Genomic DNA, 23200 nt, shown 5'->3' with positions numbered 1-23200 from the left:
CTTACCAGCACGGATGCTGCGCAAGTAAGTGCAGAGAAAGTCTGGGGGCAGTTTACGGCAGGCATTGGTGCCCACAGTTGGAGGCGAGAACGGCAGATTTGACGAGAGGAGCACCTCAATTGACTCCCTGCCCTTACGCCATTGGAAGATACGGACAGAGAAGGAACTTTTGAGGAGAGGGTGGACCAGATTCCAGCTCCCCTAAGTACAGGAGAGCGGCGGAGGTCGCGGGTTCGGAAGACTACTGCGACATAGTGGTACGGAGCGGCAGGACCACATATACGCCCTGTTTCTACGTGCACACCATGATGACAAGACAGTGCAGGCCCGCGCCGCTGCAGGAGAAGACTGCGCCATTGCGGAAATGGGCAGGAGGGACAAGACTCAATCCAAGCTCACGTTCGAGTAGAAGCGCTAGAAGTCACAGGATGGGGCTGCTGGAGGGGACCCAAGATCGCTGTTCCCCGCCAGAGATGACACAAACTCGGACATTCGCAACATGCTCCAGTCCATGGAGAAGACATTGCAGAGCGGTATAGCATCACTGGGCAACAAAATGGACGCGCTTTCATACAGAATGGACAGAATGGCAGAGCGCATTGACAAACATGCAGAAAGGCTAGATATGTTGGAAAGACGACTAACGGAGGTGGAAGAAGAGCACGCCACCCTGGATGCAGATCATAAGCAATTGGGGAAAGTGATAAGAGTCATGCAGGAAAAAGAGGAGGACTTGGAAGCGTGCTCTCGGAGATGCAATCTGCGGATTAGGGGCCTGCCGGAAACCACGGCCACTGGCAACATTGAGCAATTTGTGGAGAAAATACTGGTAACTCTGCTCGGGAAGGGGGTCTTCTCCAACATGTTTGTTGTGGAAAGAGCACATCGGTCTCTGGGACCTAAACCACTAGTAGGGGCCCCGCCTAGACTCAATCGCAAAGTTACTTAATTATCGTGATCGAGATGCGGCACTACGTATAGCCAGGGAGAAGAAGATTTTGCGTTACGAGGGCTACGCATTAGCGCTGTATCCAGACTTCACAGCTCGAGTTCAAGAGGCAAGAAGTCACTTTGCGCCACTAAAGAAGCAACTCAGAGATCTGGGGGTCGACTATGCCATGCTATATCCTGCAAAGCCGAGGGTGAACAGACAAGGTCGATCACATATATTTACGGATCTCAAGTCCCTGTAGCAGGCCATTAAACGCTGGGCGACAGAACATCAAGGCACTTCGGAAAGCAGACTCCTAGACTAAGCGGCTGGAGGTCCATTGGACGAGCAGGACTGAGGTCAAGTGCCTGTGCACACAAGAGGAGTAACATGTGAAGAGTGGGTGATTGAGCTGGGAGGTCCAAGTTAGGGGGTCTAAAGGAGGGACAATCCTGAATGTGTATGCTAGGAAGTGACATTTGTCCTTTGGGCATACCGCGGGGGGCATTGTAGTTTTTTAAGTTCCTGAGACTCTATTCTATAGGGGGAGAGGATATGCCTGAGGCGAAGGTAAGGGGCAGCAGGACTTTTCAAAAGGAGAATAGCTGATCATAGACTGCTGGTCGGGGAAGATGTTTGATTGTTATATTGTTAAGAAGTGGACACGCGCGGCAGGGCGTTGTATGGTTTCCCGTAGTTGGAGACTGCACCTTATTTGCAGAGCTACATTTGCCTCAGAGTGCCTTGCACACCGGTTGCGATTCAAGGGAGGGGACGGGAGGAGGGGGATAGGGGTGACTGTTAGAGTAATAGCTAGGCCAAGTTGGGGGTGGTCAGCTGTGGGAGGTAATGGGACGACATGGGGTTGTATTCCACAGTTTTTGTGGGGGGAGGTGTTGGGGGGGAGGGTTTCTTCTTTTTGAATGGAATGGTTCGCATATGGCTTGTAACATGTTTTACACAGGTACAAAGCAATCAAGCGGTTACAGACAGGTTACAGAGGATGGTGAACTTTTGGGTGGCGGGCGACACATCTAGGTCACGCACACTGACAGCAGCATACAGTACAAACACACTTCAAACACATGGCGGGGGATGACGAGGGAGTGGAGCAGACACTGACAGATAGTCTGAGCGCCTTGACTTGGAACATTAGGGGACTTAATGACCATCGTAAGGTTCGGAAGGTGCTCAGTTTCCTACACAGGTATAGTATCAATGTGGCATTGTTGCAAGAGACGCACCTTCCGCAAACGAGTGCAATGCTGAGATGCAAGGGGCTCCTAGGAAATATTAATACTGCAGGGTTTACGACACATGCCAGATGGGTGATGACATGGTTGAATACCAAATCAGCTTACACGTTAGACTTGCTGGAATCGGACCCTAACGGGAGATATGTCATTTCGAGATATAGAGGTAGAGGGCTGGATTTGATGATAATTAATACATATGGTCCCAACTATGATTGTCCTGATTTTTTTTCGCAGTTAACTTCCACGGTGCAGAGATTGCAGGGTAAAATGATTCTGTGGGACGGGGACTTCAACATGGTCAGTGACCCACGTTGAGACAGATCGCGGGCCCACATATGAAACCATCACCTGCTGAGAAGGCGCTAGAAGGGGGATGAAATGCATAGACTTGGTAGACGTATGGCGAACACGTAATCAGCTGCCTGTGAGCTACACACACTACTCAATTTACCACAATATACACACTCGTAAAGATTACTGGTTGGCTTCCACTGGGTTAAGCGAGAGCATTCAGAACTGTAAGGTGCTGCCACACACGCTCTCGGATCACTCGCCGGTACTGCTCAAACTGACTACCCCCAAGAAAGCAATACCCCCATTTACCTGGCGCTTCCCTCCGTACTCACTGCTGGATCCAGTTTTTAAGGGGGAGGTAGCGGAAGCCATAGAAGCCTTCTTTGAGGTTAACGTGGGTTCAGTGGATAGTTTCCAGACGGTATGGGAGGCATTCAAGGTTTACATCCGCGGCATTGAAATGGCTAAACATTCCGGGGTCCTAAAAGACATACGGAAGAGACTGACGAACCTTGAGCGGAGGCTAAAACTACTGGAAGACCAAAGAGGAATGGAGGGAGACACAGGGAGGGAGGAAGAAATGAAGGTCCTCTTGGAAGAATACCATGAGGCTGTGGACAGTGAAATAAAACACCTCGGCAGATATGCTACAGCTCGCTCTTATGGGGATGGGGAACGACCGGGCTCTATTTTGGCACAGATCCTGAAACCAAAGCGGGGGAAGACACTTATCACACAGGTGAGGTCTACGGGGGAGACCTGCTTATGGAGGAGGCTGATATCGCGGACAGATTTCGGCAATATTATTCCGAGCTTTACGCATCCAGATTGGATGATATGGAGGAAGAAGTGCAGGAATACCTGGAACACATAGCATTGCTCTCCTTTTCGATGTGCACAGAGAGTTTTTAATGCTCCTGATAGAGAAAGAAGAGATTGTAGAAGCCCTGTCGAGCATAACGTCCAATAGTGCGCCGGGAGTGGATGGACTCACAGCTAATTTTTACAAGGCCTACATAGATATACTTCTGCCCCACCTTGCCACGCTCTTCGATGATCTGTGCATAGAGGGCACCTTATCGAGTTCTATGAGGTAGGCAATACTAGTGGCGATCCTTAAACCGGGGAAACCGCCGGACGAGTGCAGCTCATATCGCCCGTTATCCGTTTTAAATGTGAATACTAAAATTTTTGCAAAGGTACTGGCTAACTGCTTGGCTCTACTTGCTCCAATTCTGGTTGCCCCGGAACAGGCAGGTTTTATACCGCACAGATATCTCACGTACAACATTCGCACAGTGTTTGGCACTATGCAACACGCGAGGTAAGATGTGAAGCCGTGGTGTTTTTCTTAGATATGGAAAAGGCTTTCGATTCGGTCTAATGGGCATTCATGCGCAGAGTGCTGACGAGAATGGGGTTGGGGTCAGTTTTTTGCAACTCATCGGCAAAGTGCAGCATAGGCCCACCACTAGGGTACGTATAGGTAACCTAGTCACAGATAGCTTCCCCATTACTAGAGGCACAAGACAAGGCTGCCCCCTATCGCCACTGCTATATGCGCTGGTGGCGGAGCACCTGGCGTGTGCGCTGAGGGAATATCACAGTCACGAAGGCATCAGCTTCCCGACATATAATATAGTTATATCCACATACGCAGACGATACGCTGTTGTACGTGAGGCAACCAGAACAAAATCTGACAGCAGTACTCCGCAAGGTTGTGCACTTTGGGCCCTTGTCAGGCCTTAAGGTTAACTGGGCCAAGTCATTGGTTTTCCCTCTGACCCAGATCACAGAAGAATTCGAGATGGAATACCCGTTACAATGGACTACGGACCCCGTCCGGTACTTCGGGATTAATCTACACACAGACCTAGAGACGATTTTGTGGGAGAACTATGGCAGGGCTATCGACAGATTGGAGGATGATGTGGAGGCGTGGTGCAAGCTCCCCCTATCCCTGATGGGGGAAGATATCCATTATGAAAATAGTGGTCTTACCTCGGATGTTGTTTCTATTCGCCAATATACCAATAGTTCTCTCCCGAGCCTTCTTTCTAAGACTGACACAGTTGATGTTAAAGTTAGCTTGGTCGGGCAAACAGGCATTGGTCAAATGGCGGGTTCTGACGCGTCCATATAGTATGGGCGGCCCAGGAGCACCGGATTTTGAATTATATTACAGGGTGGCACAGTGCTCCCATCTACATGCTTGGATGCATGGCGAGGCGGTAATACCGTATTGCGCATGGAAAAGTTTTTTTCCGCTCCACACTCTCCTACGGCGACAATATTCGAAGACCCAGTCCGTAGAACTGGCTATTTAGACTCTTTGAATGCCACCAGACACGCTTGGCACTACCTGCTACAGCAACAGGCAGGAGCACTACTATACACTCCGTCCATGCCCATAGAATGGGCCCGCTGGCTGCCGCCATGCAGGGACGGAGGAGACATTATAGCTTTGCAATCGTTGAACTGACAGGTTGCTGGAGACCTCTTTCACGAAGGGATGGCCAAGACATGGGAGCATGTGGAGGAAGGGGCGGCCGCTACCACGCAACTACAGAGATCCCAGTTTTACAGGGTGCATATTTATAGGCTAGCAATGTCGCACAGGGTGCATGAATGCACGGTAGCCCGACTGGCCTGGCAGAGGGACTTGCAATTCACAATCGATGACATGATTTGGCAGTACTGCTGCTCGAACACGCGACGAATCTCACTACATGGGAAGCACAGGCTTATTCATTTTAAATTTCTCAACAGAGTATACTACACACCGGAACGGTTATGTAGATATGGACTCAGAGAAGACGCGACCTGTGAGAGGTGCTGTGCACAGACAGCGGATTTCATACATTTAGCCTGGTACTGCCCCGCAATTCAGAAATATTGGGAAGTGGTCTTCGAGGAACTTGGGAGGATAGTGGAAATGGAGCTAACTCCTGATCCGGCACTAGCATTGTTGGGATTTTCCAAATCTCTGCCAAAAGCTGTACGCAGACTAATAGATATGGGACTTTTAGTAGCAAAAAGGGTAGTGGCTCTATGCTGGATGAAGAGACCAGTGCCAACAGTGCAAATATGGTCGCACGATATGCTACACTGTTGTACACAGACTGAGAACTATAGCGAACTGCTCCCTCCACGTTGTAGGCCTAAAAACTTTTGGGGATTGTTTGGGACATATAAAAGTGGGAGGTCTGGGGGTGGAGAGCGTGGAGGTGAGGGTACAAGTGGGTATGGTAGTACAGAGTACTGATATGATGTCAGAGGGCCAAGACGAAGAGAGTAGTGATGTCGCTGCCTGCCCCGAAGAGGTTGTTGGCTCAACAGCTATGTAATCGCATGATTTTCTGGAATGCTTGGTAGCCAAAGGATCACTCGGAAAAGTCTTCATTGTGGGACTGTGAATGTGTGACATGTCTAAGCTTGAATGTAAATTGTTCTGTAATGTACTGTACCTGTATAATAAAATACATAAATTAACAAAAATAAAAAATAAACTCTGCTAGAGAAACAAACCTTTGAGGTGAGCAGATTCAGAGTGTTAATGGTGTTGTTTGGTGCTCCATATTAAGGACCTACTCTCGGTCTAAACTTGGGAACTACCCAGAGTTCTTTATTTTTGCATACTTTATGTGGCACTCTAAGCCTCAAAGAGTACTGTCTTGATATAGAAACTACCCCAGCAGCACCAAAGTCGCAGAAGAAAAAGTGATAAAGCTTCTACATCAGGACTACTGATAGATCAACAACCTAGTTGAAATTGTATTCACAGTAGAAGAGTCGATTTTTATCGTGCTGTACAAGATTCTTTACCAGCATTAAAAAGTGGACATTGGTGTGGCTCTTTGTATTAGCTATACCGCCATCTTAAATAAATGCCTTTCAGCCCTACACTGCTTTGGTGATAACTCAGCATGTTTTCCTTAAGTCAAATCAGTTTGCAAAATTGGTCATGTTGTCACACACATTTTAACTCTCCTTTAATCCCACTGCAAGGAACTGCAACTGCTGCCACTGTAGTATATTCTGGAAATCAATGATATTATGCCGCAACACAAATGGCAAAATTAAGAACTGGCGAATTAACTAAATCCTTTGGACCCTAGCACAAGTTCTGTTGTACATTAATGGAATTTGGGATGTACTAATGAAGAGTAACACATTTTAGTTTTTGTTCAGACTGCATTAAGAATTGCATTATAGGGGAGGAGCCAAGATGGCGATCGGAACAGTCACATGAACGCTTCGCTCTGAGGTCCCTTCCTCCCCGCACGCCTATCCTGTTGATAATCCTGAGCGAGGCTTTTTGATCTACGTTGTTAGAGAGAAGCGCTCACTTACCGTCTGTTTTTTGGGCTCCACCGTGCAGTAGATCCGAAGAGCTGCCCTCGTCTGCTTGCCGGCCTTCGTGGCGCTGACGCCGGGGCCTCGAGTGCAGAGGTTGCCCGGCAGTGTTCGTAGTGTTGGCGGCCCTGGTTTGGATGAGAAACCGGTCAGTGGGAGCCTGAGAGCCACGAGCCGGGAGAATTGGTGCTGACCCACTCCCAATAGTGGGTTGCCTCGTATGCCTGAGCTGTTGATGAGCCGGAGAGAAGCCGTATCGCCCGGTTCCCCTTGGGTGTGACGCCCCCCCATGTTAATAGTCCAGTCTGGGAACCGGCGGTTGGCTCCTGGAGAGCTGCGGGGAGCGCACCCGGCCTTTCAGTGACTCTCCTTTCCGCACCAGGCGTCGACTGCCGACGATCAGCCGTGAGACCTGTTGCCTCTGGTGGTCGGACTGGACTCGGAGGGGAAGTGGCGGAGAACGAAGTGGCTAAGATGGCGCCTTGGAGTGCACCCCTCCTGGGGACGGAGACACCGCTGAGTTTGAGACCCCCGGACTTCGACTACATGGTGAGACACCTACGCGTAGTCACGTGCTGGTTGCACTGGTTACTCTGCGGACTGCTCTGCTCCGGAACTCCTGGGACTTGGAGGTACGGATCGCTGCCATTGCTGATCCGCCATTTTGTGGCGTAGTGGCTTTCCCCCGAGTTGGTGCCGCTGAATCTCCTTCGGTCGCTGTGCCAGGTTCCCCGGATGAATCTACAGTTTTGAGGGTGCCAATGGATCTGGCCCCTGTGCTGCGGTGCTTCCCGCATCCTGTGCTCTCCTTTTCGTGCTTGGCGGACCTGTTTTTGGACTTGGACTTGTTGGTGGTCGGGGTATTGTTGCATTCTGGCTGCCGCCGTGCATCGTCGGTTGTTTCTTGGTGGCTGGGACGATGTTGTGCGGCGGCGCTGCCTACTCCGCCTGGAAGGATTGAACTTTTTGTCTCGACCTGTCTCCTGACTGCCAGGCTGTTTAGCAGTTCTACTATTCACAGAAGTGGCCAGGGGTGACCTCGCTTGGGTCTTGGAGGGACTTCTTGCTGGTTAATGGTGCTTCAAGGACACGTCTTGTGGGGCTGTTATTGATTGTGTTTTGTGCGCTCGCTGATCTTTGTACTTTCTATGGCCTCTGTCTCTACGATTCTAGTTGCGGGGGTAGGGGGGACCGGGTATCTGCATCGCCGGCTCCTCTCCTCGTTCTTTTTCTTTGTCTTCTTCTTTCTCTCTTTATTTCCTTTCTTTAGGGTGACTCTGGGGCGACAGGCACGCTGTTAGTGGGGTAGGCCATAGCCATTACGGTGATGTAGGGTGGCGGGTGTTGGAGGGGTTTTGTTATTTTAGTTTGTTTTGTTCTATGGTCCTTTTCTCTCTTTCTTCCTAAGGGGGTTGGCTATATCTTCTTCTTACATCCTTTTTCTGTTAGGCATCTGCACTTCTGTCTTGTACGGGTGGGTTTTCCACACGATGTTCTTGCTAAATTGCTAGCCATTGTTTGACCGTTACTCCTGGCCTGCCTTTGGCGGGCGTAGGGTGTTTGTGGCCTTATTGCTTATCATCGATTTCTGATTGCCTGGAGGGGTACACCCCTCCCGTCTCTTCTGGTTTATTGTAGTGTGATGCCTCTGTTGATATAGCCGCTGCCTCCTTCTCAATAATGTAAAAAAGAAACCTCTTTTATCCGTGTGCTTTGCTGTGCTACGACCACGTACTATGACTATAACGCGATTCCTCCTTTTATCGTACACATTTACAATGCTCCTGTTTTTATCTCCTGATTTTGCGGCCGGCCCTTGTGGTTGTAGGCCTGCGCCTGTATTGCTCTGTTTGACTTAATAAAGGTTAAAAAAAAAAAAAAAAAAAAAAAAGAATTGCATTATAGTTATCGTCTATTATTTCATTTTGCATTATCAGCATTTTGTATTATGATGATATTTTAGTTTGTTTATCACCACCTCCTTCCTGTGCAGCCCCCTTTTGCTTATCAGCTAGGCTGGCGCTACAAAAGTGCGTAGAAATACAAACGCAATAGATGCATTCATACTTAAATGTAGTTAAAGAATGTTGGTCTATTCAAAGAAGATTTAGTGGTGGTCATACCAGTAACGTTGAGGCATCACTGACTAGGAAGGGACAAGGCTAACATACTTACTGATGCCTACTACCCCACCTGGGGTATAGGCCTTCAATCAGGACTCTCCAGGCATTTCTGTCCAAAGCTTTTCTTTCAATTTACTCAGGTGTAACATCTCATTGTAGTCTTCCTCAAGGCCTCGAAGCAAGGTGTTTCTTGGCCTTCCTCTTTTTCTTTTCCCTTTCAGGTTCCAGATGAGGGCTTGCCTGGTGGTGTTTGATGCAGGCATGCGGGGGTCTGTGACCTATCATGGCCCAGGGTCTTTTTTTCTTGATTTCTTTATGAGCAGGGAGTTGGAAAATCTAATACCATAGGTCATTGTTGCTGATTGTGTCTGGCCAGTGGATCTTCTTTAGACCGGATTTAATGAAGGTCTAGATTTTGTTGGTTGTGGACACTGTTGTGCTTTAAGTTTCTGCCCCATAAAGAAGGGCCGATTTTACGTTGGTGTTAAAAAGCCTGATCTTGGTTTGCAGTGTTAAGTCCTCGGAGCGCCAGATCTGCTGTAGATGAATGAAGGCAGCCTTTGCTTTGCAGATTCTTGCCTTGATGTCGGTGTATGTGCCACCCTGCTTGTCTATGACACTGCCAAGGTAGGTCAAGGCCTCACCTCTTCAAATGCAGTTGTGGTGGCCTAGTTAGCCTTCCATCTTCAGGATCTTGGTTGTACCCCTGTGGATGCTGAAGCCAAGTTTTACTGATGTGGCTGCTGCTTTGTTAGTCTTCTTTCGCATCTGTAGATGGGTATGGGAGAGTAATCCCAGGTCATCAGCAAAGTAAGGTCGCAGCGCAGCGCTGTGTCCAAGGTGTCTACTAGATCCCATTAATTCTCCTTGCAGTGCATGTCTTTACGATCCAGTATATGGCCAGCAGGAAGAGAAAAGGTGCGAGCAAACAACCCTGGTGGACTCCGCTCTCACTTCGAGGCCTTTTGTGAGTTGTCCTCCATGGACTATCTTGCAGGTCATTCCCTTTTAAGAGTTCCTGATGGTTCTTATGAGTTTATCTGGCACACCGTAGTTGCGGAGTAGTTTCCAAAGAGTATCTCTGTCCACGCTGTTGAAGGTCTTTTTCATAGTCAATGAAGTTGGCGTAGAGTAGGGAGTTCCATTCCATCAACTGCTCAATGAGGATGCGTAGAGCTGCAATCTGGTCTATGCAAGATCTATCTTTGTGGAAGCCAGCGTTCTGGTCTCACAACTGAGCATTGACTTGCTCCTTCATTATATTCAGAATGACTGGGGTTGATAGAAGAGTTATCCCTCTGTAGTTTGCGCAGTTACTCACGCCATGTTTCTTGGGGATATTGATCAGATATCCCTCCTTCCAGTCTGACTGGACAACACTAAACATATAAGTATTTGAACTCATTTAAATTAAATAAATACACTTTTACCACAATGCGCAAATTTAGATAGAACTGATATACACCAACAACATCCAACTTTCTTCTTTCGAGTGACAAAGAATTAGCTGACTATTTCCCAAAACATTTCCTTGGTAGGTTATTTTCTTTGACATAGGCTAGGCTTGTTTCCCCTGAACTTTAATGATCACTAAATAATGTGATTAGAATCTTAGACTCTCTTCTATTCCTGCTTTACAACAACAAAACACACCGTTCACTGCCATGTTATATGGAAAGCCTCTTTGTAAATTTGTAGGAGTACATAGACTTTGTGTATTTAATCAGCTAACAGATACACCTGTATTTAGAGCTTTTATACATTTGAAAAAACTGCGCTCTGTAAAACCAAGTGTTGTTGAAGGTCTGAAGCAATCATTTGCTCATGCTAAAGACAAACAGAAGGTAATACTTCCATGGGTGTTTTATAGGACATAACATTTACAGTGTGCACTCTTCGTGCTATCCTTCTTATGATGGGGACTGTTTGAACGGCGCAGCTGACAAGGAAGGTTACACCCTACTGCAGCCCTCCCATCACTGCCATTGAGTCCAACATCCGATAAGGTGCTAATTAATCTCTTCTATTATACTTCATAAAATGTTTTCACTAACAAAAGACCCAGCAGGATAACAAAATACATTTTTATGGTCAAATGACAAATATTGTTGCTAAGCGTGGCATTCTTTTTTCAATCACCAACGGCCTTCACCAAAAATGTCTTCTTTATAGCTCAATCCAAGTAGCACCTTGCAATGTCAGGATTTAAAAGTGATGGAGCATGATTATTTGAAAATAATCTTGCTTGATCAAATCTGCTCATAAGATGTATTTTAATAAACATGATTAACAGTGTGGAGAATTATTAACGTGGGAAATTCTAAAAATGCACCTTGAAGTATGTGCAAGATAGACACTACACATTTAGTAATCGAAGCCGCAATGAACAGCATGCAGGAAGGATGAAAACTAGTGTTTTGAGAAATGTCTCTGCCACGAAAGAGAAACTTAATAATGTACTAAGTAATTTGCAAGTAGAATTTAGAAAATATAATAATGAAAATACTTGAAGTAAAATGTTTGTTTGTTTTCTCTAATCATGAAGTGTCATAATAGGAAAAAGTGATTGCTTATGTTATTCTCTTATTTGAAATAATTGAAATCAGACAATGTTTATTAATTTAAATAAAAAATGTCCTTATATCGTTTTTTTATGCTTTTTCTATCCTTTTATACATTATTAAAGAGTGTGTTTTATTCTTTAGAAAACAAAGATGTGGTTTTTCTGTGAAGGCCTCAAAACCTGCTTTCTTTCTAAAGTAGGCCTCAGAAGAATGTACTTTGTCGTTCGATATTTCTAAAATGCTGATTTATTAGCTTACGTTTTGCATATCATATCACTAATATTTCCTTCCTACGTTTGGAGTATTTATTTCTATGAATTGTGTCAACTATGTTGCAACCTGATGTGGAAGCGAGCGCGTGAATATGAAGAAATCTCAATGTGTTTCCTACTTCCGATGTGTCAATGACGTCTTGCAAATGACAAAGGACTACCTTGTTAAAGTTCTGGATGGATCAGCCTGAAGAATGATCACCTCATGAATCCTAACCAATAGAATTGTGTAAAACTGTGGAAATGAAACATTTGGGGGTTGGAATTGTGAACATTTTGGGGTGTACTTACTTTCGTGGGAAAGGAACTTGGAAGTAGCTGTTTGATGTTGAGTAGAGAGCCTTTTGCTGCTGCATTTCTCTATGCTACTCTGGCTGGCTTTTATCTTTGCAATCCTGGGCGTGACATGCTGTCAGTCTGATTTTGATTCTCCCGTGAACTATCCGGATTACTTTGCACTTCATCACCTGTTGATGTTGCACAAGCTATACCTTTTGGCTGAAGGGTTGGCTTTTTTCTGACTTTTGCACGGTGTGCATTAGCTCATTAATCTTAGGTTCGTACGAGTCTTGAATTGCATACTGAAATTGCAATGTATATCTTCTTTTGGTCTCTCTCACTCTCCTCTCACACATGTTATTGATTTTGATGCATTTGCCATGATCTTTATTTCCTTTTTGTGATTTACCAGTATTCATTGAAACAAAAGAAATTGACATTCTAATGTGTTTGTGTACTGACTATTCATATTTGATTATTTAGATCAAAGAAATCTGGATAAGTATACAGAGTTTGTTTTTATTGAGGAGTTATTTTGACATGACACATACCTGATTATTGTTGCTAGTTAGCTATTTTCTGTATTATAGGTCCTCATGAAGAAAATAGCATCTGTCTATAATTATTTGAGTCCACATTAGCTCTTCCAAAGATCTATCGGAGGACCTTATGGTTGTAAGTGGTTATAGGGTTTCCTTGGGCCCAAACTCTTTGATATAGTAAATTGTCTAAGATTTATTTTAAGGTGTAATGAGGATATTGTAAATAGTAATGAGCATTTACGCCGCTTCCGTTGGATCAAAAGTCTGTTTCAACAATCATTATCATATATGCACACAAAATATTGAACACAACCATTGCATTTATAGATTCAAGCCGTTGCTATTCAAAGAGCAAAACCCCGAATAGTTAAAATAGCCTGTGAACCAGTCTGCCATGGTATGGCACAATGTCTTGTTTATCCAAATAGCTACTCGCACATCATATGCCTAAAATTATATTGTGAAAATGGGTATTTGGAACATATTTGTCACTTTTTTTGGTAGTTACTGGATTTTATAGAGAGCAACATTCACTTAAGGAGTATCTTGGCATTAGTAACACAATCCTAAAAGGTGCGAATCAGTTCTGGTAGGAAATTGCGGCGAAGAGACACATTTTAAAATACTTTCTGAACTTTAGCTGATTCTTTTCGGGCACACAAAAATTCCATAAAGCAGAATAGCATCCATTTAATGGCAGAAGCAACGGAGAAGGCTGTACCTCAAATACTTTAGAAATTTCAGGAAGGCATGTTCGTGCTGATCTGAGGCAGAGACACGGCTTATACCATTTAAAGGGATGGGACAAAGGAGAGAATCTGGGATCATAAACCGCTTTATGAACCAGACAAAGAGGTCTGCAAATGAGCCTGTTCCTCTGAGGAAGCCAACATAAGGAGCCTGGTGCTGACCCATAGCAAGTCTGGTAGCAGAATTCTGAACCTGGAGACGTTATGCATAGGGTGGAGAGGAAGGTCTAAATAGAGTGCACTACACCGGTCTCAACAAGCAGAAACAAAGCCATTAATTATAGGGATTTTGTGCAAAAATTAAAAAAGAGGTAGGGTTCGTTTGAATGCATGTAGTTGAAGGAAACAAAAGACAACTGCATTGATAGGATTAAAGCAGTAAATTGGGATCCAATTTTTATTTGACACCTAGATTCTTTACATAAGGTGTATTTGAACTTTATACTAATAGACTGAGGCTAAAACGAAAGCTCCCAAAACATGGAGGGCAATGAAACACTCATGAAGCCTTGCAGCAAATACTTCATGGTTGCTTGAAATGTTCAGAAATATTTGGCTTGTCAACTGCATACAAGAAAAAAGAAAAACTGACTAATGTGTGCCAAACGTATCAGGTATGTATATTAAAAAAAGGGACACCATACACAATCCCTGGCAGACACTGCAAGCAAGAGGTCGAACTCTGGATTCAAAAGGTATTGTGTCCGGAAAGTTATATTGCTCGGGACAATTTTAAGTCACTGTAAAGCAGTGACGTTGGTACTGAGCTCCTTGAGCTACAGTAGCAGAATTTGGTGGTTTACTGTGTCAAAAGCTGCAAACAGATCAAGAAGAATGAGAGCAGTAGGCTGATTTTCATTAGCAGAGTAGCAAAGTTCAGCAGCCATAACCACTGTCGCTTTACTACAGTGGATCGAAAATATGAGACGGTAGTCAAGACATTTTTGGATGGAGACCCATGGCAGCACAAATTAGCACATTTGATTGCAAGACTGGTTTAATTGACTAGGGGGAGACGAGAATCTCTTCTCCTTTTATGTCAATTACAAAGGCTATTTATTTTCACTATTTTGGCATATATTTTCTATTTTGCATGCTGATGGCTGGTCATATTGGTTATTGGGGAATAAAGTAGAGTGAAACGATTGCATCTCGCAATGATATATATATTTTTTAAATTTATAAATCAACTTTATTGATTTTACTGACAAGATAACACAATGGGTATCCATTACAACAGTCACCATTGCTGTTACAATGTCTCTAAAGACATTCCTTATCCTGTCAATCCACAGTATTCCCACCACGATCCCCCAGATATTAGTGTGTTTATGAGGACATCCTCTGACGCTATAAATAGGCTCCTTAAGCTTCGAACACCAATACTAGTGAAGTAGTGTGGCTCACTGGTTAGAGGCGGCAGACCCGAGAGCAGAGGACGGCCCGGGACCAGGGTTCGATTCCCGGCGCGGCAGGTTTCTGGACCAGGGTCAGCGGACTCGATAATTCTCTCGCCTCGGTGCCCACTCTGATCAGCGTTCACACTCGGCAACTCTGGGCATTCGCTTGCCTCATCTTCACTAACGGCCCCACCAGACCGCCGGGGATGCCTGGTCTCACCCTGGAGATACCCATTAAGGGACCATCTCTCAGGGAAGCCAGGAAGGGTTTCGCAGCGGTCGAAGCGCCTTGGGACCCTACGGGTAAGTAGTGCGCTATATAAATGCCTATACATTTACATTTACATTTACAATACATTCCTGCTTGCTATTATGGCACCTTGAGAGAGTCTGGGGTTGCAGTTGCGTGGAATACCTTATCTTTTCAATTATTGTGGCCATGTCTATGAAGGCTCGCTCTCCCTGGGAGCCTTCTAGATCAACCGGAAGGCCCAACTATGCTTCTCTGGTCTCTCAAGGACACAAGTAGATATATTTCTAACTGTTAGCCAGTAATGTGCAATTCTAGGGCCCCTTCAGACCATATGGATGAAGTCAGCATTTTGATCTGTACTGTGCAAGCAAGAGGGGTGAGACAGCCTATCAGCACGCCACAGTTGTTGGGGTGTGAAATATTCTATATGAAGATATTTCAGATTTATAAGTCTGAAATGGAATGAGAGGACCATTTCTGGAATTCTGGCCTCTCTCCAGCATGCGGGGGGGGGGGAGCGATATTAGCCACCCATCACCTTTCTCTTTTCGAGCTAAAAATGCTTGAGGGGCGTTAATAACTAAGGAGCAATACCTCTGTGAGATCCCTACTTTTCCCAGGACTTTGGTGCCTAATGGACAGTGTTGTGGTATTTCTCAGAGATCAGGTTGGTGGCAAGTGAGGACATAGCAAACTTGAACATTTTGATAAAACTTGGTTTTCACCAGCCTACAATGGAAGTTCTTGAAATTACCTCATGTGCGACCCTTGCCAGACGTCTCCCAAATTTGTAATGCCAAACAGGTCGCATTTGCTCAACTCAGTCAACTGGATGATGCGTTTCAATCATCGTCCATGCCACAGAGGAGTTTGGTCTATCATTTCTGGGTCCTACCCAGTCAAGTGAAGCACCGACTTCCAGGTCTGGAATACTGCCTTAGTGACCTCAGGCAGACGTTTGGGTATAGATGAACGATAGAGTATGCCCATAATATTATCAGTATCGAGTAGAGACAATCGTTTTTGGCTGCATTTATAGAGGATTCTTAAATTGCAAAATTTCAAACAGTTCATCTAAGAACCATTTAATCTTTCCCTGTGCGCCTTTGTGTTGCAAAGGATGTAGTTGTGAATCACATTGGCTGATCTAATAATACTACTTGAGTACATATCGTTTACTCCAAGAGTTTTGTCACTACTGAAATGTTGTAATAATCTCTCTAATTTTACGTGAGGACAATATATGGAACATAATTACTATATAGCCTATGAATCCAAAGAAAGATTATTAACAAATCAACCAATCCTAAGCCTCTGACCTACTTTTGTTCCATCACACTTCTATTTATCGTTTTTACATATGACACTGGGGGCACACTTTAAAAGAAGAATGCCAAACAATTCTTGGGTACCTACGGGGACACAACAAGCTACAAGAGGCCTTTTCCTGGAAATACACAGGACCAGTGGCATCTGGACACTCCTGGATGGCCTCTGTCTGACAGCCTGTGAGTCTCTAAGTGCATACAGTGAGTTCCTGGGTGGAGGGGGGGGAGGGAAGTTAGTAGTATACTCCTGTTGAGGATTGGGACTTTAAGGATTTAAGTCAAAAGGTAAAATCTTTGACCATGAAAAACCTGGTTTGTGTATCAGATGCAAGCTCCATCGCAGTCAGGATCAATGTGCGCCTCACAATTGATTATCATTGGTGCTTTATGCTACTTGCCATTATTTTTACTTAAAACTTCATATCTCCTGTTCCCCGGGATTTTTCTTAGTTTGGTATCATTTTGTTTAAGAACGTTTAATTTATTTCTCTAATTCAGTTTGGGATTTTAATTGTTTTGCATTTTAACTTTATTACTGTTTTGGTACTGTATTAATATTTTACACATTGGCCTAAATTAAGCTTGGCTGCTCTATGCCATTGCTACCAGGGGGTTGAGTTCTAGTTAATTTTGCAACTTTGAGGATTCACCCTGACAAAAACCGTGATTTTTTTCCTTGAGTTAGGTAGTCGTCCACCACAAATAATCTAATCTTTTATGTTAGTGGCAGTGGTGGTATCCAGGACTTGTGTTTTGCAGTACAAATCAGTGATTTAAGTTAAAATCCCCTTTGTAATTTGACATAAAAATCAACATTTTCATTTTCAAACTGACGTCTGATTTTAATTGGTCATTTCCTGATTTTTCCTACATTTCATTCTCATTCTGCAAACACTTTGTCCCCCGACTTCGCAATTGGCGCCGAGGGAGAGATGGCAGGGACACAGGAGAAGGTGATGGGGCCAGTTGGGCCGTTGGTGGTACCGTGCCTGAAGGTGTGGGTACCAAAGGGACCTGAGGCATGATAGGAGCTAACATCACAGAGCGAAGTCACATTAGGGAAAGGCCATAGGGAGCAGCTAAAAAGTACTATGGGGTCCATAAATGCTCCAGGTGGGACCTTCGCTCTCCCAAACACCTCAATCATGGTTTTCAAGACAAATGCAGGATCCAAACCTGGAGAGAACTCAGAGTAGGGTGGTTCCTGAAGTGGAGGAGGCAACAGCAGCAGCTTGTTTTCAGCAGCCAGCAACCGGTCAGGGCATGGGGAAATTACCAATTCAGGCTCAGATAACATATCTGTTGGGTTAGAGTATCAGTGGCCACTTACTTATCCTATGTTTGTAGTTGTGTCTTCTCTTTGTTTAGGGCTTACGTCTTTTCTCCCACAGCATCGAAGCTCGGGACCGGGGTGACCTCTAACAGTCGTGTATGGCCCTGGTCATGAAGTGCTTTGTTTTCCGCTCCATTATAGGTTTAGGATGCATGCTCTGACAAGATTCCCAGGATCTGGAGATGTGGTTTGATCCTAGACACCATAAGCAGACATCATGAGGGGCAGTTATAGACATCTGAACCTCCCAGTCACTGCAGAGTTTGAAGCCTGAACGTTTGGAGGTGGATACAAGATAGCACCACAACTATGAGACAAATTGCTGAAGAACTCCTGACACAACTGTCAAAGAGCAAGGTGCAGATCCACAAAAAAGAATTGGAAAAAAGTGAACGGACACTGACATGCAAGGGTGAGTACATTAAAACTCTGGTGATGTACTGATAACGTTGCACACAATGTTGACACAAAGTCAGTGCCACCTACTGGGGTGAAAGAGCTTCGGAAACCTTTCTGGACCCAGCATGCTGCCTGAAATTTTCAAAAGGCTAGGAATCTGCAGGTAGAAATATCCATCAGAAATCTTGGTGTTAAAAGCCTTTTTTTTAGAACATAATAGAAAGTGATGGCATGGGTTACAAAGTACTGCACAACCAAAGTGGGTTCACAGGTAAAAGAAAGCAAACATCTGGTGGTTAACAGGGCCTGGTACATTATGTTTCCTGTTGAGGGAAACACTACTAGTAGCACCAACTGATTACAATAATAGAAGAAGAATACAATCATTATAGTCCATTTTTTCTTTCTTTCAATAAGGGGTGAAGATCACAGTAGTCTTGGGGAGGAGTGCCCAAAACCAAACTATCCAAAGACCTGAAGACAAGGTTCCATACTTATAAATACAGTTTTCTATGTAGACAGTTCAATAAAAACACACTCGAAACATTATCCCAACAACATCTTGCCTTTTGTACGCACTCACAATATGATTTAATAAAGTAAAAACATTAAAAACATCCTGTTGTAGAAACAGAAGATAAGTGGTAGATAACTCATCACTAATGTAATCACCTCCCTAAAAGATAGTGTTAGTTGAATGAATACATCAGTTCATGAAAATATAGGTGTGCAGTACACAAAAACAGAGGATCAATAATGCATTCGGTATACATAAAAAGTCCACAGTTGCCAAGAAAGAAAGTATATGAAAAATGCCTATCCTAATGACAACCCAATTCTATGCAAAACACACATTAAAAGTCATATCAAAGGATTAAGTGAGTTATGCACTGTTTACATATCAATTCCATTTTACAAAGAGCTACTTATCCTATACCAAAAAATACAAATATTATAAATTCCAATCACACACCAGGAGATCCAAAGATTATCATCAGTAAGACATGGATGTAACTTTTTTCAATAAGAAAAAATAAAACAAAATAAATTGTCAAAGTTTTCAGCTTCTGCGTCTCTTGAGGTAAAGCATTTTTCTAACCTATATAAAGCTAGTATGTAGCCTACCAAAAAGCACTGCTTTGCCCTGACAGAGCCAGACTCCAAGGGCATTAAGCACTCTGTGCTCAACGACTTATTGCCTCAACACTAAAAAACACTTTCAATGCCGAAGAACGTTAAGTTGTGCTCTCAGCACCGTGATTCAAAGTGCTTTAAAGCACAAGATGGCAGCAGAAAATCCTCAAAGTGTTCACCAGATGTGAAAATGAAGACACAAAGATAGCTATTGGTGTCAATACCAGCAGTACCATGGAAGTGCAGCGGGAGTAACAAAGGTGCAGAGCTTTGCAACACTATGATAAGAGGCATCGAGACTGAGTCAAGAAGGGTCCTTCCAAGAAGGGTCCTTCTTTGTAAGTAAGGTGTGTGGGAAGGACTCTTAAGGAAAACTGGTTGTTTAATTATCCTGATTGTACTGAGCTGAAGTACTTAAAGGAGCAGTCACACTCTTCAATCCAGCAATTTTACGGCATTTTTGCTTTCTTTTCTATTTTCACAAAGGATATTAAAACAGCAGAACAAAAACATGTGTTTATTTAATCTTGGTGTATGGTGTGAGGTCCTTTTCTGGATTTATGGGATTAATATATCCCAAATTAACTGCACTCAGTGGAACTAGTGAGACCTGCAAGGTGCACACAGAACAAGAGTGAGGGAATTTGCTGGCTTGTGTTGGTAATTTAGCTCCACTGGAGATTGAGACGCAAATGCAAATCATAAAAAGAGTTTCATTTGTACCCAAAAGTTAACTAGAATAATAAGTCGCCATCAAAATGTAGCTCATTGGGCAATTCGAACGTAAATGATTGTGGCACCTTCTTCAATAACTTACTTTTCAAAACAAGGATTGAAATATTCTGAATGAAAAAAGGTGAACATTAGTGAAGAATCAACTGAATTACAGGCACATTCCTTGCATTTCACCAAGATATACCTGTGCGCTGTGGGTAATTTGCTCTCTCTGTTGCGTTGTAATATGCATCAATGCATCTGTTGATTCCTTCTGGCAAGGATCATGTAGACCTGGCCCACCTACAAAGACACACATTTCTTCAATTTTAATTTTACATTTTCAAAAAGAATTGTACAGAAACAAGAAACAAATGGGTCAAGTTAACGCCATTCAAAAATGTATAATAATAATTTGAATATAGCAAACAACAAATAATACAATTTTCTACATAAATGGAAGAAAATGAGATACCTGTAACTGTATTTCTCCAGTATTGGAATCTTTCAACGATTCACTTGCTTGAAACATTCCCTGTCGTGGAGATGGGAGTTCCCGGTACCATACAAAAGCAAAGAAGAGCATGAAGACCCAATGCCTTTAAATTTTTCAACCTATCATAATCTACTTTAAAAAACAAGAGCCCAAATGTAGACTTCAGCCAATCAGGCTGTTTTGCCCTCTAGCTCATTCCAGAGAGAGGCTACAGTGCCACAGATTTTCTATAGAACAAGTTCAGGAGAAACATTCAAAGGAGGGAAATGTGAGCCTCTGAGGGCAGGAGGAGGGTGGGTAACATGTGAATCAATGGAAGATTTCAATACTAGAGTACTAGGAGAACGACAATTACAGGTAGGAAAATAAGTTATTTACCTGTAACTGCAGTTCTCCAATATTAGTATCTTTCACATGCTTGAATCGTCTAAGTGGGAGTCCCATGGTCCCGTAAAAAAGCAGTATGTATCACTCTCATAGCCTATAATGGTAATGAAAAGGTCAGTTTAATAGCCCATCTGTCTTTCCTCAGATTTTCAAGCACAAGTGGGAATAAAGAATCCCGTGCTACAAGGGGAGCCTCTCCGAGGAGGAAGGTGGGTCACATGTGAATCTATGAAAGATACCAATACTGGAGAACTGCAGTTACAGGTAAGTAACTTATTTTCTTCTCCAGTACTGGATCTTTCATAGTTTCACGTGCTTGAATGAAAAGAGCAAGCAGTTACTGTATTTATCTATCTTATAGTATTAGCGCAAGTAGCGGATGGTGGGTAGAAAATATATACATAACATTCATATGCAATTTAATCAAATATATATATATATATATATATGACGAAGCAATGGCGGTTAGCGCTGGAGCGCTCTGCAGCAGGTGCGTGCGAGGGACCAACCACAGGCCCAAAATCTTTTTTTCCCAAGGTTAAGACGCCGCACTCAGGAATTGTCAATAACTTTCTTTATTTGGAAAACTCCACAAACAGTCTGTCACAACTCTTTATTTGGCAAACTCCACAAACAGTCTGTCACACACATATATATATATATATATATATATATATATATATATATATATCATACATTAACATTTGCATAAATACATAAGCAAACACATGGAACCAAAAGAGGCTCCATTATTTAAATAGGTAGGTAGTAAAACCTGTTCAACTGCAGCATCACTGCATTGTGCCGAATCCAGGTAATAAGGCTGGATGAATTATATGCACACTTATCCAAGTTACAGCACGATATATCTTTTCCAGAGGCACTTCCGCGAACAAAGAAGTTGAGGTGGAAATTGACCTAGTTGAGTGTGCCCTGGTTTTCACTGTGACGGGCTTGCCAGCCTGGATTGCATCTGAAATTCATCAAGAGATGGTTGCCATTGTGACTAGAGCATCCTTACGAGTGTGTCCATCTGAGTCCAACAGTTGGTCAGTTAGTGCAATGCAAGTAGAATTTTAGATATATTTTGCTCCCTAGTGTATGAATAGACCTCTCAGCTGGTGATGTTGGATTCTGGAAAAAAGTCGGAAACATAGGTTTATTGAGGCAACATCTGAAAGAAGCTTGGGAATAAACCTTCGTATTGGTTCTAGATTGCCTGTGCGGTGCAAGAAGGTCCTTGAGTTGAGAAAGCCTATATCTCCTCTACCCTTTTGGTGAGAGTGAGCACTAATAACAAGGCAACCTTCCATGTGAGAAATGAAGTGTACTCTGTAAATGGGTTTGAATTTTTCTTCATGAGATGAGACAGAACTATGTTCGGGTACCAGTCCGTGGAAGGAGCTCTTACGGGAGGATTCTGCTAGAGCACCAAAGAGAGAAAATGTGATGAGCATATATAAGGGAAGAGGTGTGGTGCAGTAGCCAGAGCGGCTGTCTCCGGAACACGGAGGCTCACGGTTCGATCCCCGGTGCCAGGTTAGCCCAGCACCTTGTGACTCTGAGCAATAGCGCACGTAATCTTCCCGACGGTCCCTAGCGCCGGGACACCTCTCCAGAGATAGACGTGCGCTTTACAAATGCTGGTATTTCTATTTATTATATCTTGATATTTCTGCAAGCCGTACCGTAACAGACGCATGTACCCACCATGACCGACCTTGCGAGAGGAGATAGGGTAGTTATATGCTAAATTGTGCTAGTAGATGATGTAGGTTTGATTTCTTGTGCCATAGGCAGAAATGTTTCCACTACGGTTTACATGTCTATATTGTGGCTTCCGCCTTGACTTGGGAGAGAATAGACCTGCAGCCCTGAGGAATATTGACATCTTTGAATTCTTGGACTTAAGGAGCTGTGCACATAAAAGAGGAGAGGTCGGGTCAGGATGAAGAACCTGACCGTAGTTCATCGTCAAACTTTTGCAGTATGTTGATAGGTGAATTTGGTTGTATTCCGATAGTAGGAGAAGCTCCATGAACCAATGCTGCGTGGGCAACCTGGGGGCTATCAGGATGAGATGACACTGCTTCGCTTTCCTCTTGCTGACAACCTTTGGGGTTATCGGAGGAAAAGTTTGGCATACATCCCAGACCATCTGTCAAAAGGCATTCCATTCCTTCACGATCCTGGATGTCGATACCAACCTGCATAGAACTGGCATGTGCGGTTTCGTTTGTTGCAATGAGATTTAGAGCCGGTTTGCCTTGAAATTGCATTCGTTATTTGCGATTACCAATTTGGTAATCACAAATTGCGAATGCCTTCCCATTCATTTCTATGAATGGGAAGGCATTCCTTAATAGCGAATCGCAATTTGCTATTAAG

The 23200-nt window shown here is 43.8% G+C and overlaps 1 protein-coding gene across 6 annotated transcripts in view; it reads right to left on the bottom strand.

The window, feature by feature from the left end:
• The window catches only part of STRBP (spermatid perinuclear RNA binding protein), a 617908-nt gene that overhangs the window by 283537 nt on the left and 311171 nt on the right, over positions 1-23200 (bottom strand). For all 6 annotated transcript variants that reach the window (XM_078641959.1, XM_078641961.1, XM_078641960.1 and 3 more), the window contains one exon: positions 20135-20232. In XM_078641959.1, the coding sequence (XP_078498085.1) occupies positions 20135-20232 (98 nt within the window). The remainder of the gene's footprint in view (positions 1-20134; positions 20233-23200) is intronic.

Source organism: Lissotriton helveticus, chromosome 5_1, assembly GCF_964261635.1.
Source record: "Lissotriton helveticus chromosome 5_1, aLisHel1.1, whole genome shotgun sequence".
NCBI classification, from domain to species: Eukaryota; Metazoa; Chordata; class Amphibia; order Caudata; family Salamandridae; genus Lissotriton; species Lissotriton helveticus.
The sequence above is the reverse complement of the archived record's forward strand: the minus strand, read 5'-3'. Positions and strand labels throughout refer to the sequence as shown.